The sequence below is a fragment of the Tamandua tetradactyla genome, chromosome 23 (genome assembly GCF_023851605.1).
Source record: "Tamandua tetradactyla isolate mTamTet1 chromosome 23, mTamTet1.pri, whole genome shotgun sequence".
Classification (NCBI taxonomy): Eukaryota; Metazoa; Chordata; class Mammalia; order Pilosa; family Myrmecophagidae; genus Tamandua; species Tamandua tetradactyla.
The window spans coordinates 41,913,917-41,930,331 of record NC_135349.1 but is presented as its reverse complement, the minus strand read 5'-3'; the positions used below and the strand labels follow the sequence as shown (position 1 = coordinate 41,930,331).

Below are 16,415 nucleotides of genomic sequence, written 5' to 3'. Positions count from 1 at the left end.
AATGGGGACAATAATGCCCCCTATAGGATAGTAAAGTTTAAATGAGTTAGGTAAATGAGTCAAGTGCTTAGAACCATGCCTGGCACATAGTAGGTCCTCAATATTATGGCTATTATTGTTGCAACAAAATAAAATAAAAGAGGATAACAATTTCTCAATAAAAAGGGAATAATTAAAAATATAAGATACTTCTATATAGCGAACAACTACAGAATCAATGAATATTTTCTACTCACAGTATAATCTTAAATTAGACAAGCAAAACCATATATACACTATCATCTGATTTTATGTAACAATACTCACCCATTTATCCATTTGTTAGACATTTACTAAGTTCTCATTATTTGTTAGACCCTGTTCTTTGACAAAAAGGACAGAACCGTGAGCAAGATAGATATAAACACACATATGTATATGGTTTAAAAATTACAGTTAATTTCCACCTCTCATTTGAATCAACTTTCTCGTTTTGCTCAGGTTTTCTATAATGAACATGTTTTGTTTGTTTCTGAAGTCATATTTTTATTCTCAAGGCAAAATCCAGAGTAAAAATTTAGGTAATCTGAAGCTTATGAAGTAAACAGAGAAAGCCCTTTAAATTTCCATCGCATTTCTCACTCCCTGGAGGTCAGTACTGTCTGATAACTGCTGCCATTTCTGCTAGTGACTTTTTCCACCTATGTACAAACGTGATCCCACTACCAGCTTTGCCTCAGTTGATTGGCACAAAGAAGCGTATCTTGTCTGTGATAAATATAAGTTCTATTTATATGCATTCATACATAGGAAAAAGTCACTGACAGATGAGAGAACATTATCAGATGCAAATGACTGGCTTTGCACTGCTTTACTAAGGGGGACGATGTGTGCAGTGGGAAAGTTGGTACATTGAGTAGAAAACAGATATTGTTGCTCAGAAATGGAACTAGTGTTTCCGGCCCTAACTCTTGCAACCTGGGGAAGATATTAACTAAGACATTACAGATTGCGCTTACTTTGGCAGTACATATCCTAAAATTGGAACGAATCAGAGAAGATTAGCATAGACTCAGCACAAGGATGACATGCAAATGAACAATTTGTATGAAATGGACAAGTTGCTCAAAACATACAACTTGCCAAAGCTGATAGAAAAATGAAAATCTTACAGCCTTGTATCTATTGGAGAAATGGAATACAGTATTAAAAATTTATCACAATGGAACCCCTAGGGCCAATGGCTCTACTGGTGGGTTCTTACCAACGTTTAAGGATGAAACAACACCAAACTTATAAAACTCTTCTTGAATATAGTAAAAAAGGAACACTTCCCAACTTTTTTGAGACTATTATAATCTTGATTCCTACAAGAATACCCTTACAAAAAAATGAAAGTTACAAACCAATCTCTTTCATAGGTCGTGATACAAAAATATATAACTAGGGCGGGCCGCGGTGGCTCAGCGGGCAAAGTGCTTGCCTGCTATGCCGGAGGACCTCGGTTCGATTCCCGGCCCCAGCCCATGTAACAAAAACGGAGAAACAGAATACAATAAAACAAGAAAAAATGTTTAAAAATGTTTCCCTTTCTTCCTTCCTTCCTTCCTTCTATCCTTCCTTCCTTCTCTCTGTCTTTCCTTTAAAAAAAAAAAAAAAAAAAAAATATGTAACTAAATATTACCGAGTGATTCCAGTAATATATAAAAGGATGATACATTTAAAAATGGGATACAGTCTAGATATGAAAGGATAGTCTAACATTTAATAATCTACGTAATTTACTATGTTCATTGAAAAAAAGGGAGAAAAATTGTGTGACCATCTCAACTGATGCACAAAAAGCATATGACAAAATCTAATACCATTCTGATAAAAACTCTTAGAAGATTAAAAATAGAAAGAAATTTCCTTAATTTAATAGTGAGTATCTACCAAAACCCCATTGTAAGCCTCATAATTAATAATAAAATATTAAAAAACTTTCCCCTGAGATTTGGAAGAAGATAGAGATGCTTAGTCTGTTGAATATAGAACTGCTGGTTTTAGTCCACATAATAACAAAAGAAAAAGAAATAAAAAGCATAAGGATTGGTAAGAAAGATAATATTTACTTTATTCACAGATGTCATCACTATGTATGCAGAAAATACAAAAGAATTTATAGACACATTTATATAATGAACAGATTTAGCAAGATCATCAGAGTCAATATGCAAAATCAATTGAATTATTATATATAAGCAACAAGCAATTAGGAAATAATACCTTAGAAACAATTTACATAGCAACAAAAAACAAACATGTAGAAATAAAGTTAATGAAAGATTGCAAGATTTTAATACCGAATATTATAAAACATTACTGAGGAAAATTAAATAAGATTTAAGTAAGTAGGGATTTAAGCTCTAAGTAAGTAGAAGGATATCCCATGCTCAGGGGTTAGAAACTCCATATTATTATAATGTCAGCTCTCCTAAATTACTTTATATATTTAATGCACCTCCATTCAAATTCTCAGAATGGCACATGTCTGTGTAGGTTAACAAGATAATTCTAAAATTCTTATGGAAATGCAAAAGCCAAGAATAATCAAGGAAATTTCGATGAAGAACAAAACTGGGAATCTTATGCACCCAGATAATATATAATACAAAATGCATTCTTTGCTATTGAATTAAAGAGCTAATTGAAACTGCAGTAGCATAAGGATAGACAAACTGACCAACAAAATATCCGAAATGAGACTCTTTTGTTTACCAAAAGACACCAGTAAGTGCTTTAAAAGCAATCCACAGAGTAGGAGATGATATCCATAATATGTACGTTGACCAAGGACTTGTAGGCAGAATATATAAAGAACTTCTACAAAACAGTGAAAAAAATACGAGAACCCAATAGAAAATTAGAAAAAGACTTGACCAGACACTTAATTTAAAAGATTTTCCACATGACCCATACACATATAAAATGGTGTCCAACCTAATTGATAATTAGGAAAATGCAAATTAAAATCAAGGAATAAAAACACTACGAACCCACAAGATTGGCAGAGAGAGGCAGAGAGGGAAAGCATTGTGTTGGTGAAAACATGTACTGATTGAAATTCTCATACCCTATTGGTCAACCAATAAGCTGGGACAACCACTTTGGAAAACTGTGTGGCAATATCTACCTAAGCTGTATGTACACACATGTATCCTGTGACCTTAGCTTTTTACCCCTAAGTATATGCTTAATGGAAACTTGTATATATGGTCCACAAAAGATGGCTTCTTTTTTTCCCCCCTCATTGCAAGGTATATCTGCTTTATGTGTCCTGTAATTTTAGATGTAGTTTGACTTTTTTAGGACCACAATGTAAAACACCATTACTCTTTTATATAAGCACTGACCACTAGAGCTTTCAGCAATATAGAAATAATGTCCCATGCCTGCATCGTCCGGTGCCACAGCCACTGGCCCATGCAGCCACCGAGCCCCCCCCCCCTTTTTTTTTAATTTCCACCAAGTTCCTGAAATGTGGTTCAAGTAACCAAAACAATGAATTTTTAACTTTACTTAATTTTAATTTATTTAATAGCCACACATTGTTAGCGGCTACCAAACTAGTCTGTTTTATACAATCAACATTTATGGTTAAAATATCTCCTCTTGTCTTTACTCACCATTCCTTTTTAACCTTCCTTCTTTTCAAGAACCTGGGTGAAATAAAGACATTTTTTTTGGAGAGCAAAAATAGTTGCTGACTGACAACCAACCCTCACTTAAGTGAAAAGCATTGACAGGGTACAGAATTCTAGACTGACTTTTTTTTCTCAGCACACCTTTATTTTTCAGGCTTTCATTGTTGCTGTAAAATCAGTTGTCAATCCACTGCTGCTGATGGGTAACGTCTTCCCCCCGCCCCCGACCTCCTGCCACATCTTCTCTGCCTCTTTGTTCCACAGATTGACACGTATGTCCAGGTGTGGGTTTTAAAAAACTTGCCTTGCTTGGGATTTGTTGAGGGCTTTGTGTTGATTTCATTTCTCCAGCAAACAGACGCTGAGACAGAGGTAAGGGGTGGGGGCTGGTGAGGGGTATTACATGTATGAAAGACAGATTAGGAGGGAGCGGGAGAGGGAGGGCAAGCCTCAGACCACAATTGAGAGCTGGGTTTCCACCACCCAGGTAGAAATGCCAAGGCCTTGGCTCCCCACTGCACCATCAGCAGGCGGGGGCTCCCCGAGAACAAAATGTCCAGAGCATAACAGACGGGGGGTACCCTGGTCCTCACCAAACTACATTCCCCATTTCGTGTCTAAGGAAAGGTGACTTCAACATCTGGGATATTAGGTTCTGTTTGTTTGCGTAAAACTCACAGCAAGAACAAATTCTCCCTACCAATTCCTAATGTAATATCACATCAAACATTTCTCAGCCCATATGGCCAAATATATATTGACCACAAAGTTTTAAAAACCAATGGTTGAATGCCACTGCCTCACTCTGTCTCATACTATCGTCCCTAATACACTAATATCAGTGCTATACACATCGCAAATTCCTTAGTGTTCAATAGTACGTGTGAAACTTAGAAATTACGCAATCCCTGACTCCATCTCAGGTGTATGCAACTTTCTGTCCAAGGACCGTGCTGGGCCAGTTTTCATACCGTTGACATCGCTGGCTTAGTATCTAGAAATGTCTCCACTGGCTGCCCCAACTCCTCATGTCACCACCATGCTCTTGGAAAAAGGAAAAACCAAGCAGTTGGGTTTTGCGCAGAGACGTGTCAAGCCACTGGAGGCCACAGGGATCGTTTTCTCCAGACATTCCCCAAAGCCACAGCTAAGGAGGGAGCTGCTAGGGAGGACTTGCCATCTTCATAGGAAGGAAGATATCATGACTTGGACAAATGAGTTAGAGACCCATGCACACATCCAGGAGGACTATACCCTCTCTCTGGGTTTACCTGAGGAGTCAAGCCCAAGTCTGATAAGACGAATTCCAGTTGGACTCACAGCCCCACTAGCTGAAGGTGAGACCTCTAAGAGGAACCTGCTGACCTTGCGACGAGAACTTTGTACTTGGTCACAATTACAGAGTTCCCACTGTGTATCAAATACTTTCACCTGTTATCTTTTCTCTCAGATAGGATGATTTAAACATCTTATGTTATCCTCATTTCATAGTCAAAACCACTGAGGCTCAGAGAAGTGAGGAAGTGGCCACAGACTGGGAACTGAACTCTGAAATATAACCTTCTTCCACCGCCCTAGTGAGCTCATGCAGAAGTTCTCCTTGGCTCTGTATGCCTCCGCCTCCCAGGAGCAAGCCAAGGCCAGTGAGGCCACTCATGCTCCCCAACCGCCATCAGGGATGCCCCCTCACCTTCTCCATTTGGGCCCAGTAGTCGAGCACATCCCCTGCAAAATTAAATTCTTCAGGTACATCGTAGTCATTCCACTTCAGGGCTTCTGAGAAATACTGGCAGCGCAGGTGCCGAGGGGCAGGGCGGAACCTGGGGCAGGATCTGTGGATGCTCCAGAGAACCCGGACCCTCATCAGCCGCTGCATGGTGGGTGGGCCTCAGGAAGCAGGCACAGAACCCTCCGTCACCACCTGCCTTGGGAAGAGATGGTTGACAGGTTGAGGGCGCACCAGGTGTTTTCTCCCCAAAATGCATGTATCTTCCTAGTTAATTTACAGAGTTTTAGCTTTGTTCCAGCTCCCCAGAATTTTGGGGTTAGGCAGGAAGGTGCAGTCAGAGCATCTCTGTGAAGCCAAACCTCATTCTTATCTCTGTGACTGAAGAACCACAAGGCATAAAATGCTGGGGAGGGGGCGGCTGTTATTAGCTACTCCTTCCTGGGGTTCCTCTCTGATATCCCCTAGGATTTAAATCCACCTGGAAGCCACATGACCATCCCCCTTGTGGTGAAAGTCACCATTCTGAAGGCCGTTTACCCCTTTTCCCCCTTACTCTGGAGACTTCTCTTCCCCTGAATCCATTCATGAGGTTTCTATGGGAATGGGCACAAACTTTTCACTGATCCACCCTCTGGAAAATTCAGTTGGTCACAACTTTGAACACAACTTGGGCCAATCATAATCCCTTCCCAAAATTCTTAGGTTTGAACCCAATTAAAAATAAGCATACAACTTGGATTAACACTTTTCTAAAGAAAGAATACGAATGGCTAGAAAGCACATGAAAAATGTTGAACATCACTAGCTGTCAGGGAAATGCAAATCAAAACCACAATGAGATATCATTTCATACCTACTAAGACGACCATTAACAAAGAAATAGGAAACTACAAATGTGGGAGAGGATGTGGGGAAATAGGAAAACATTCACTGGTGGTGGGAACGTGGAATGGTGCAGCTGCTGTGGAAGAAAGTTTGGTGGTTCCTCATGAAGCTAAGTATAAAGCTGCCATATAACCCAGCAATCCAACTACTAGGTGTCTAATAAGAACTGAAAGCAGGGATGTGAACAGACATTTGCACGCCGATGTTCATAGCAGCATTATTCACAACTGCCAAAAGACGGAAACAACCCAAATGTTAATCAACTGATGAATGGAAAAACCAAAGTTGGTGTATACATGTGATGGACTATCATCCAGTAGTATGAAGGAATGAAATCCTGAAGCACATCACAATGTGTATGAACCTGAAGGACATTATGTCAAGTGAAATAAGCCAGACATAGAAGGACAAATATCGTATGGTCTCATTAATGAGCTAATTTTCATAAGCAAACTCGAAGGACTTAACATCTAGAATATAGGTTGCCAGGAAATTGAATGAGGAGAATGGGGAGCAGATACTGTGTGCAGAATGTTTAACTAAGTTGAATTTAAATGTTTGAAAATGGACAGAGGTGATGGCAGCACAATATGGTACGTGTAATTAACAACACTGAACTACGTGTGCGATTGTAGTGGAAAGGGGAGGTTTAGAGTTGAGGATGTCAGCAGAAAGAAAGCGAGAGGATCAGACAGGGGACTGTAGAACCCAGTGAGCCCTATGGTGGGCAAGGAAGGGCTGTGATTAACTGCTATAAACATGAACTGTTGTATGTTCATGAAAGAACATATATAAAAATGTCCGTTCATGGACAAGAATAAATGGATATCACTATTATAAGGAGTTAATCATAGAGTAAGTATCATATGGGGAAATGCACCTACTGCAAACCGTGGACTATAGCTAACATTATTATATTAATATTCTTTCATCCATAGTAACATATATAGCACACCAATGCTAAGGGCCAATGATGGGGGTGGGGTAAGGGGTAGGGAACATATTTCTTTTGTTTTTGTTTTTGTTTGAGTATTGAAAATGTTCTGAAATTGATCGTGGTGATGCATGCACAATTCTGTGATGATACTGTGAACCGTTGATTGTACTCTTCGGATGCACTGTATAATCTGCAAATAAATATCAATAAAACTGCTAAAACAAAACCAAATAAACACATTCTCGTGCTTGGTATCAGGGTGTGTATAAGGCAGTTGTTGTCTCTGTGCTGAAAGCATTAAAATGCACATTTTTGAGAACTAGCTGTGGTTATGATTTCTGATGCTGATAGGCAGGGACAGGTGGAGATGAGGGACTGAGAGAATCCCAGATGCAGTCAGTCCCTGGTTCTGGTGGCCCAGCTGCATCCCTGCCCCTCTCTTCTAGTCTTGGATTCTGTGAGCCAACAATCTCTCCTTTGCCTGAGACTGGCCGTGTGTCACCTGGCACTATAAGGGAATTGCCCAAAGTACATCTCCACGCTCAGGGCAGTTGCTGCTAAGATCTCGGTCCCTTCCCTGATGGATTAGTTTTATGGCCTCAGGATGTTCCCTAAACAGTGTTCCCACAGCCAACACCAATCATCACAGTTAACACACGAAATGATACCTCTTTGCGGCTCACAAATACTGGCAAGTGCCTGCAACAAGGAGCAGAGCCCTCATATATTAAGGTCCTTCTCAACGTTGAGTTTCGGCAATAAGGTGATACGGTACTTTTACAATAGTACCATAGGACAGACTTATAAAACTTGACTCAGGGTGGGCCACGGTGGCTCAGCAGACAGAGCTCTCACCTGCCATGCCAGAGACCAGGGTTCAATTCCTGGTGCCTGCCTATGCGAAAAACAAACCAAAACAAAAAAACTTGACTCAGTTTATTTTCTGGAAGTTTAGAGCCGTGAAAACCTAACCTTAATTAAATTCTGGTTACCAATCCCCAGAACTCTGCCCCACGTTCTTCATAGATGAATCACTGCTAAACATACCTTTGGATTATTGTCTGTAGAAATGAGGAATGTGTGACAAGCTCAGCTCTTAGAGTGCTTGTCAGCACTGATTCTTTGCCCACACTTCTTTTTTTGGGGGGGGGGGGGGTGCATGGTCCGGAAATTGAACCCAGGTCTCCCACATGCAAGGTATGCATTCTACCTCTGGACCACCGATGCACCTCCCCCCCCCCAACTTCTTCTTAAGCATCCATCATTCAACAGGGCCATCTTTCATTTCATCAGAGCATTTTGGGGCTAGCAAGACCCTAACATAGCAGCTGGTCTACAGCCAGACCTCAGACATGTTCTATTTGGCTCTTGGGTTTTGGAGAAAAAAAAAATTTGAATTGATAACATGTACAATTTGGGGAGATTTCATTAAAATATATATCTGAATCGAAAGTTTCTCTCACAACTCGGAAGATCTGGCAATGCTGGGCCTTCATTTCAACCCAGCATCGACAGGCCGGATCTGAGAAAGGACTGTTCCATTCACATGGGTTGCTCTCCAGTTTGCCACAGTCCCCTCCACTCCCCGTTGCCATACCCGTCTGCTTCTCCACTTAACCACGCCTGCCCAACCTCAGTGGACATTTGAGCTTAAAATTTCTGACTTAGGCCAACGTCCTGGAGGGGCAGGGACTGCCTCCAAGAGTTGCCAGGTACGTTCAATAGCAGCGCTTGTTCCAGGGGCAGCCTGCTTTGTTATTTTTTCCAGCATATATCTCTTTCCACAGGCTGAGAACATTAAATTCAGTGGCTGCTTTTATACATAGATGTTTAAATGGCCTCAGGATCTTCCTTAAAATGCCTATCAACTATTTTCCCCACAGCAGTGCAAACAGCCCCTTAGTTATTGGTTAAAGAACAACCCAAAAGGGAGAGAAAGAATGGGGGAAATTCAGTGCACCTTCTTGATTAAACAAAGAGGCAATTACTTTAGCATCATCTTATATAGGTGTTTGCAATTCTAATATAGTTGACACCATGTGAGAAGGTCGAGCCCAGGGCCCAGTTCAGGAGAACCTGGCACATTGAGAGCAGGGCCTGAGGGGTCAGCTCAGTTCACAATCCCTGCTCCTTCCCCCACCGCACAGGCGACCTTGGACAATGTCCTTAATTTCACCGTAGAAAATGGAAATATTGGCAATACCTGCTTCCTGGAGATGTGGTAATGAATGGCATCCTGGGTAAAGCACTTAGCACAGAGCCAGCACACATGGCGAATGAAATATGAAGACATATCAAGATCCATGAGCTATTATTACTTAACACTCTCTGGGGGAAACTCTCATGGAATAACTAAGCCTCACAAAAGAGAAATGGCTGCCAAACTTTTGGGGCTGGAGTCTAAGAGAACGAATGGGGATATTTCCTTGAGTGTGGATATTGTAGCCTCCAGCTTCTTCACTGATACATAAAAACTTGATCTCACAGTGTATAAAGAGGACTAAATACAGAGATAACTAGGTATCTATGTTTAATCACCACATCTCTATGTATTTACATCTATATCCAAATCACATCTACATCTATCTTTCTATTTCTATTCCTGTATCTATTTCTATGTATCTATACTATGTATCTATAGCTGTGTCTATAATCACACCTGTACTTACATCTTTATCATCCAACTATATCGAAATCTATATAAATAGATATAGATATATGGGGATTATTGTGTTACCTTTCTGTATCTATTTCTCTAACTATTTCTATGGCATCTATAATTTAGATATAGACGTTTTTATTCTTTATAGTGCCCAGCAACACAATAGGTACTCAACAAAATGTTATTTTCTTCCTTTCTTAGTTTCATTCAGGGAACTTGGAGATGATCGTTGGGAAGAGAAAAGCCATTCTGCCCACAAAATATCTAGATCATAGAAAAAAACAGTTTTTCATTCAAGTATTTATTGTGTATGTACTACGTGCCAGCCATGTTTTAGTTTTAGGTTCTGAGAAGGGAGGGATTCATTAGGCTGAAAGAGTCCTCCCCTATTAGAGCTTGTAGTCTAACAGCACCCTATGAAATATTTTTTAAAGAGCAATTTTTAGGTGCATTTAGGGTTGTTTTTTTTTTTTTTTTTTACATGGGCAGGCACTGGGAATCGAATCTGGGTCCTCTGGCATGGCAGGCGAGCAGTCTTGCCAGCTGAGCCACCGTGGCCCACCCTATTTAGGGTATTTTGAAAGCAATTAGGTGTCACCGCTTTGAGGGGTGATCCAATGCTCTTTGCCCGGGTAAACATTTGTGGAATAAATACTGAAAAGCTCCCTCAGCAGCGGAGCTTTGATTTCACAAGCCACTGGGCTGAAAAATCTATTTATTTTATGGATACAACATACTTAGCACATTATGAGGGACTCCCATAGTCACAGAAATGAAGCTTGGCTTCTGGCGCAACCATTACCAGCCATGTGACCTTGGACAAGATTTACTCCCTGAACTTGGGGGTCTTCTGTCGCTGACCTCTGATTTCTCAGATGATTAGAGAGACAACACATACAGACCTCTTTGCTGTCACTGCATCTGGCACACAGTAAGGGCTTGGTAAATACCAAGATGTTCTCTAACTCTCAGCAAATTCTGCAGCCAACCCCTCCCCACCCCAACCAGGGAGATTAAACAAAAATTATTTTTCAATGTAAAGTATTCACCTTATAGACGTGAGCCAGTTTCTGCCTAGTGCCATTTTCTTTCAAGCATTCACTTTTTGCTTCCTTTTAGTCCCCTCTGCACCTTCCCCCTGCTGCCCCCACCACAGTCAGAGCTGCCCAACATTGAACTTCTCACCTCCCATAGGCTGGCCACTGCGCAAGGGATATCACCTGTATGTTCGCATTTATTCCTCTCACCTAATGCCACCACCCTCATTTTGCAGTTAAGGTCAGCCAACTTGTAAGTGGCATTTCTAGAATTTGAAATCAGGTTTTCTGGGACTAAGTTCCAGACATCAAATATACTTACCTGCCCTATGGCATACATATGCATACATGTGCCCACACACAACACAGACACACACAGACACACACAGACACACACACACCAAAGAATCTGTCATGCACCTCCATCTTACCTAGGGCTGTTCAAGAAACAGTTGGGATCAGTCTGGGATAGGTATTGCAGAAGGAGCTTTATATCTTTGCTTCTCTATAGTATACCCCAGGTGTATGCACACAGGAAAACTTCGCTCCTGGGCACACGTGTGAGAACTGAGCAGAGAACTTGGCAGGGATTGGGTGGTTCAGAAGGGGGAGGAGATACTCAGAAGTCACAGGACAGAAGGCAAGGAGAGACAGAAAAACAATATCAAACATTTCTGATGTCATCTCTGATTCTTGTTGGATGATCCTGGTTGTGGATGAATAAACAGAGGCAAATTAGCTCTTTCATTGGGTCTCTGTGGCCTGCTCCCCTTTACCAGCCCTGCACCCCTAATATTTACATTAACATGATTGTCCAGAAGCAATGCAGCTTAGTAGCTCAGCGCCTGTTATCTAGAGGCAGAAAGATCTGGGTTTGAGGGTCAAGGGTGCCGCTTATCATCTTTGTGAGCTTTGGTGACCTCTTTTCTCTAAACCTAGGTTCCTTTACTTGTAAAATGGGTATGATATTAGTGACACATATCTCCCAAGACTTTTTGGTATGATTAGATGAAATAATCTATGAAAAGCACAGTGCTGGGCATAACTGACTTTGGCTGTTTTTGTTAATATGGGACTCTAAGAGAAACCATTTGGTGTAGTAGCAAAATTCAGGAATCCAAAAGCTTTGAGTTCAAGACTTGGTCAAGCTACATACTTCTTGGACTTCGGTCTTATTATCTATAAAGTGGGGGTGGGGGCAATTGTTAATAAGATCTGTCACATGGGATTGTTGAAAGGATTAAATTGTGTGAAGTATGTAAGGCCCCTAGTCCAGTGTCAGGACATAGAAACTGAGTTAATATTGATATTGCATGGGATAAGCCAAGACTGAGACATGGGGTGGTTTGTACCGTTAGTTTTCCAACTAGGGCCCTTTTTGGAGTATTATTGGGGATGGGAGGTCTACAGTATCCTGTCCCAACTTCTCCAGCATCCTTTCCTTTCCAAATTCGATTGAACCTAGTAGAAAAATACCACCATCCCCCCAGCATCCCTATCCTATTATTATTCATTCTCATGACACTGCTTATCTGTCTGTTTCAGCTTTTCTAGTTGTGTTGGTCACTATCAATAATGGACACCTTCAGTGTCACATTCCAGTGATTTGCAAGGTGCCCAGCTTCTCGTAGCCCCTTGATAAATATCTTTGGAATGTGTGAATTTTAATATCTGCCTTATAAAGCCCCATAGGTCTCTGTTCTGATCATGTGAAAGACCTTCTGGAGGTCACAGCACCATATTCTGCTCTTGCTTTCTGGACCTCTTAGAGAGACGCCTAGAACATCCTTCCCGGAGCTGAGGGGCAAGCCTGGCCTGTGAGAGGTGGGCCTTGATCTTCCTCGCTGATGATGAACTTTCAGCTCAGGACAGGCCTTTATGGAGAGGAGAGCGTGAAGAAGCAGGGCTAGTGGACCAGATAGAGTCAGCTAAAGATTAAACAGCAAACATCAAAGTACATACCAACCCTGTTACTTTATCAGCAGGGGCAGTCATTTCTGAGAAGAGAGCGTGATCGGGAGGCAGAGCCCATCAAACACTCTCTGGGTCTCAACAGATCTTCCATATGGAACCGTAACACCCCCGTATGGTTGAGAAGACAGGCTCTGGCACCAGGCAGTCTGGGTTTGAGCCTAGCTTTAATCAATTACTATCTCTGTGACATTGAGCAGTTTCCTGAACCCTTTGTGCCTCACTTTTCTCATCTCTAACAATGGGCATATGGTAGAGATGAAATAACTCTGAATATTCCTTGTGTAACCCTTTCATTTCCTAGCATCCTGTGTAGTTAAGGTGAGGCCACTGAACTCCAGTTCTGGGCAAGAAACTCCAAGTGGAGGGGATATAAATCACTTCTGGTCTAGGGTATTTAAGAGCAGGTATGAGTTCTCTGTGCCTTCCTTCCATAATTAAATGCCCCTGGAAACCATGTGTAGAGATGGTGTTGTCACAAAATGGCAGCGATTCAATCAGCCCAATTCCTTGAATGACTTTGTGTAGCAGTCTCTGTGGCAGCCTGAGCACTTTACATCCACTATCATCTTAACTCCTATAACAAACTCTATGGCACAGCCATTCATCCAACAGGTATTTAGTGAGCAGTCTGTAGGTTGGGAAGCACCTGAACTTGTCAGACAAGGTTACCACTCTCAAGGAGCTTGTGTTACCATCGGAGACAGGCAAAAGAAAATATGGAAAGAAGGAATTGAATGAACAAAAATATTTCAAATAGTGGTATGTGCCAAAAAGGAAACAGAACAGAATAATATTATCATTTGGCCAGAGGGGAAGGAATAAGGAGGTGACTCAAATGTCATGTCCTTCTTTCTGAGAAGGGAGCCGCTCAAATTCGAAGGAGAAAAAGGAGCCAGCCATGGGAAGAATATGGAAAAAGCATTCTAGGAAGAGAGCACAGCAAATGCAATGGCTTGAGGCTGACATTTTCAAGGAATAGATGATGCAGGCTTGGGTGGCAGAATATTACTGAATGAGGGGAAGGGTGATGGAGGATGGGGTCAGAGACCTAGTCACATTGTGAAGTACCTTGGTAGCCATAACAAGAAGTTTAGATTCTGTCATAAGTATAATGAGGAGTCTTGAGAAGATCTCAAGCAGAGAAGACACATGATCTAAGTAGGTAACTAATATCCTTGGTACTTAATTTTGAAATAAAATAATGCTTAAAACTAAAAAAAATTGGAAAAGAAATGGTCGTATTTGTATTTTATAAAGCCCACTCTGGCAGCTCAGTTGAGAAGGGATCTTATAGCAGCTGGAATAAATGCATAGTTAGGAGGCTACTGTGAAAGTCCAAGCAAGCAATGGCAGTGGCTTTGACAAGAGTAATGCCATTGGAGATGGAGAGAAGTGAATGGACATGGGAGAACTTTAGGAGAATTTCCTAGTTGGTTTGATGGAAAGAATGAGAAAATGAAGGAATCAAGGATGGACTCTCAGGCTTTTGGTTTCTGTAATCAGATAGGTGCTAGGTCATCTACCACCTATATATTTTATTGTGGAATATAATATATATACAACAAAGAGTTAAATTTCAAACTACATTTTTAGTAAGTAGTTTTAGAACACATTTTGAAGTATAGTATGGGTTACAGTTCCGCCATTTCAGATGTCTCCTTGTAGCTGCTCTGAGTCACTGGAGACTAAAAAGAAATATCAATGTAATGATTCAGGAGTCATACTCATTTATTAACTCCTCCTTCTTCTTTGATCCTTCTCCTATTCTTTTGGGATATTTAGGCAATGGCCATTCTAACTTCTTCATGTTGAGAAAGGGTGTCAACATTATAGGGTAGAGGAATGAAACTGCTTGATACTTTTGGAGAGGCTGGTATCTCTGGGCCTCAGGATTTATCTGGCCTAAGAACCAACTGGATGTTGTAGGTTTATGAAGAACAAATTTGGTGAGTGAAACGTTAAAAAATTTTTTTTTAAATACCAAAAAACACCAAACAAATGCAAACATTCTTATTTTGATCATTCCGTTCTACATATATAGTCAGTAATTCATAATATCATCACAGAATTGCATATTCATCATCATGATAATTTCTTGGAACATTTGCATCTATTCAGAAAAAGAAATAAAGCGAAAACAGAAAAAAATTTATACATACCGTACCTCTTACCCCTCCCTTTCATTGATCACTAGCATTTCAAACTAAATTTATTTCAACATTTTCCCCCCCATTATTTATTTTTGTTCCATATGTTCTACTCATCTGTTGACAAGGTAGATAAAAGGAGCATCAGACACAAGGTTTTCACAATCACACAGTCACATTGTGGAAGGATTTATCATTATACAATCATCTTCAAGAAACATGGCTGCTGGAACACAGCTCTACATTTTCAGGCCGTTCCCTCCAGCCTCTCCATTACATCTTGAATAACAAGGTGATATCTACTTAATGGGTAAGAATAACCTCCAGAATAACCTCTCAACTCTGTTTGGAATCTCTCAGCCATTGACACATTGCCTCATTTCACTCTTCCCCCTTTAGTCGAGAAGTTTTCCTCAATTCCTTGATGCTGAGTCTCAGCTCATTCTAAGGTTTTTTTCAATCCCTTGATGCTGAGTCTCAGCTCATTCTAGGATTTCTGTCCCGTGTTGCCAGGAAGGTCCACACCCCTGGGAGTCATGTCTCACATAGACAGGGGAGGGTGGTGAGTTTGCTTGTTGTGCTGGCTGGAGAGAGAGGCCACATCTTAGCAACAAAAGAGATTCTCTTGGGGGTGACTCTTAGGCCTAATTTTAAGTAGGGTTGACCTATTCTTTGTGGGGTTAAGTTTCATATGAACAAACCCCAAGACTGGGGGCTCAGTCTATAGCTTTGGTTGTCCCCACTGCTTGTGAGAATATCAAGAATTCAACTTGGGGAGGTTGAATTTTCCCCTGTTCTCACCATTCCCCAAAAGGGACTTTGCAAATACTTTTTATTCACTGTTCAAATCACCCTGGAATTTATCGGGGCATCATTCTAGACAAACCAACAAAATCTCATATCATACTCAAGGTTACATGTACTTATGGTGTTCAATTAAGCTATCTACATAAGTTATATTAGAAAATGCACTAGTCAAAATATAAATTTTGTACCAAATAAACATTTTTTGCTTTAGTCTCACACATAAGTTGAAATTTTAAAATATTGATTACCATCTATATTCAGCACCCTGCAGTAATGACATTCCTTTGTTCTTCCTCGTGCAAAAACATTTTTTAAATTTGTACATTTAGTCACTATCATTATACACTCTAGGCATTCCTAGATTATACCATCTCAATCTTTATCATCTATCTTTCTTTCTGATTTCATTTGTACCCCCAGCCCTCCTCCCTCTATCATTCTCACATTCAGCTTCATTCAATGTTTTAACATAATTGTATTACAGTTTGCATGCAACTTTTGAAGCATCTCAGATAGATGGTGTTCTTTAGGGTTAGCAGTAGTGATGTTGGTTGAAGTTTGGCAAATAATAG

The 16,415-nt window shown here is 40.7% G+C and overlaps 1 protein-coding gene and 1 non-coding gene across 4 annotated transcripts in view; one reads left to right on the top strand and one right to left on the bottom strand.

The window, feature by feature from the left end:
* The window catches only part of ACSM1 (acyl-CoA synthetase medium chain family member 1), a 40,715-nt gene extending 29,243 nt beyond the window's left edge, over nucleotides 1-11,472 (bottom strand). For 2 of the 3 annotated variants that reach the window (XM_077141729.1, XM_077141731.1), the window contains exons 1-2: nucleotides 11,347-11,472; nucleotides 5,356-5,590 (exon numbers count right to left, since the gene is read on the bottom strand). In XM_077141729.1, the coding sequence (XP_076997844.1) occupies nucleotides 5,356-5,541 (186 nt within the window). In that variant the 5' untranslated portion in view covers nucleotides 5,542-5,590; nucleotides 11,347-11,472. The remainder of the gene's footprint in view (nucleotides 1-5,355; nucleotides 5,591-11,346) is intronic. The other variant, XM_077141730.1, reaches the window with a different exon arrangement.
* On the top strand, nucleotides 995-1,097 carry LOC143667894 (U6 spliceosomal RNA). The gene has a single exon (XR_013168199.1). It is a non-coding gene; the product is annotated as a U6 spliceosomal RNA (small nuclear RNA).
* Nucleotides 11,473-16,415: the final 4,943 nt, after the last annotated feature.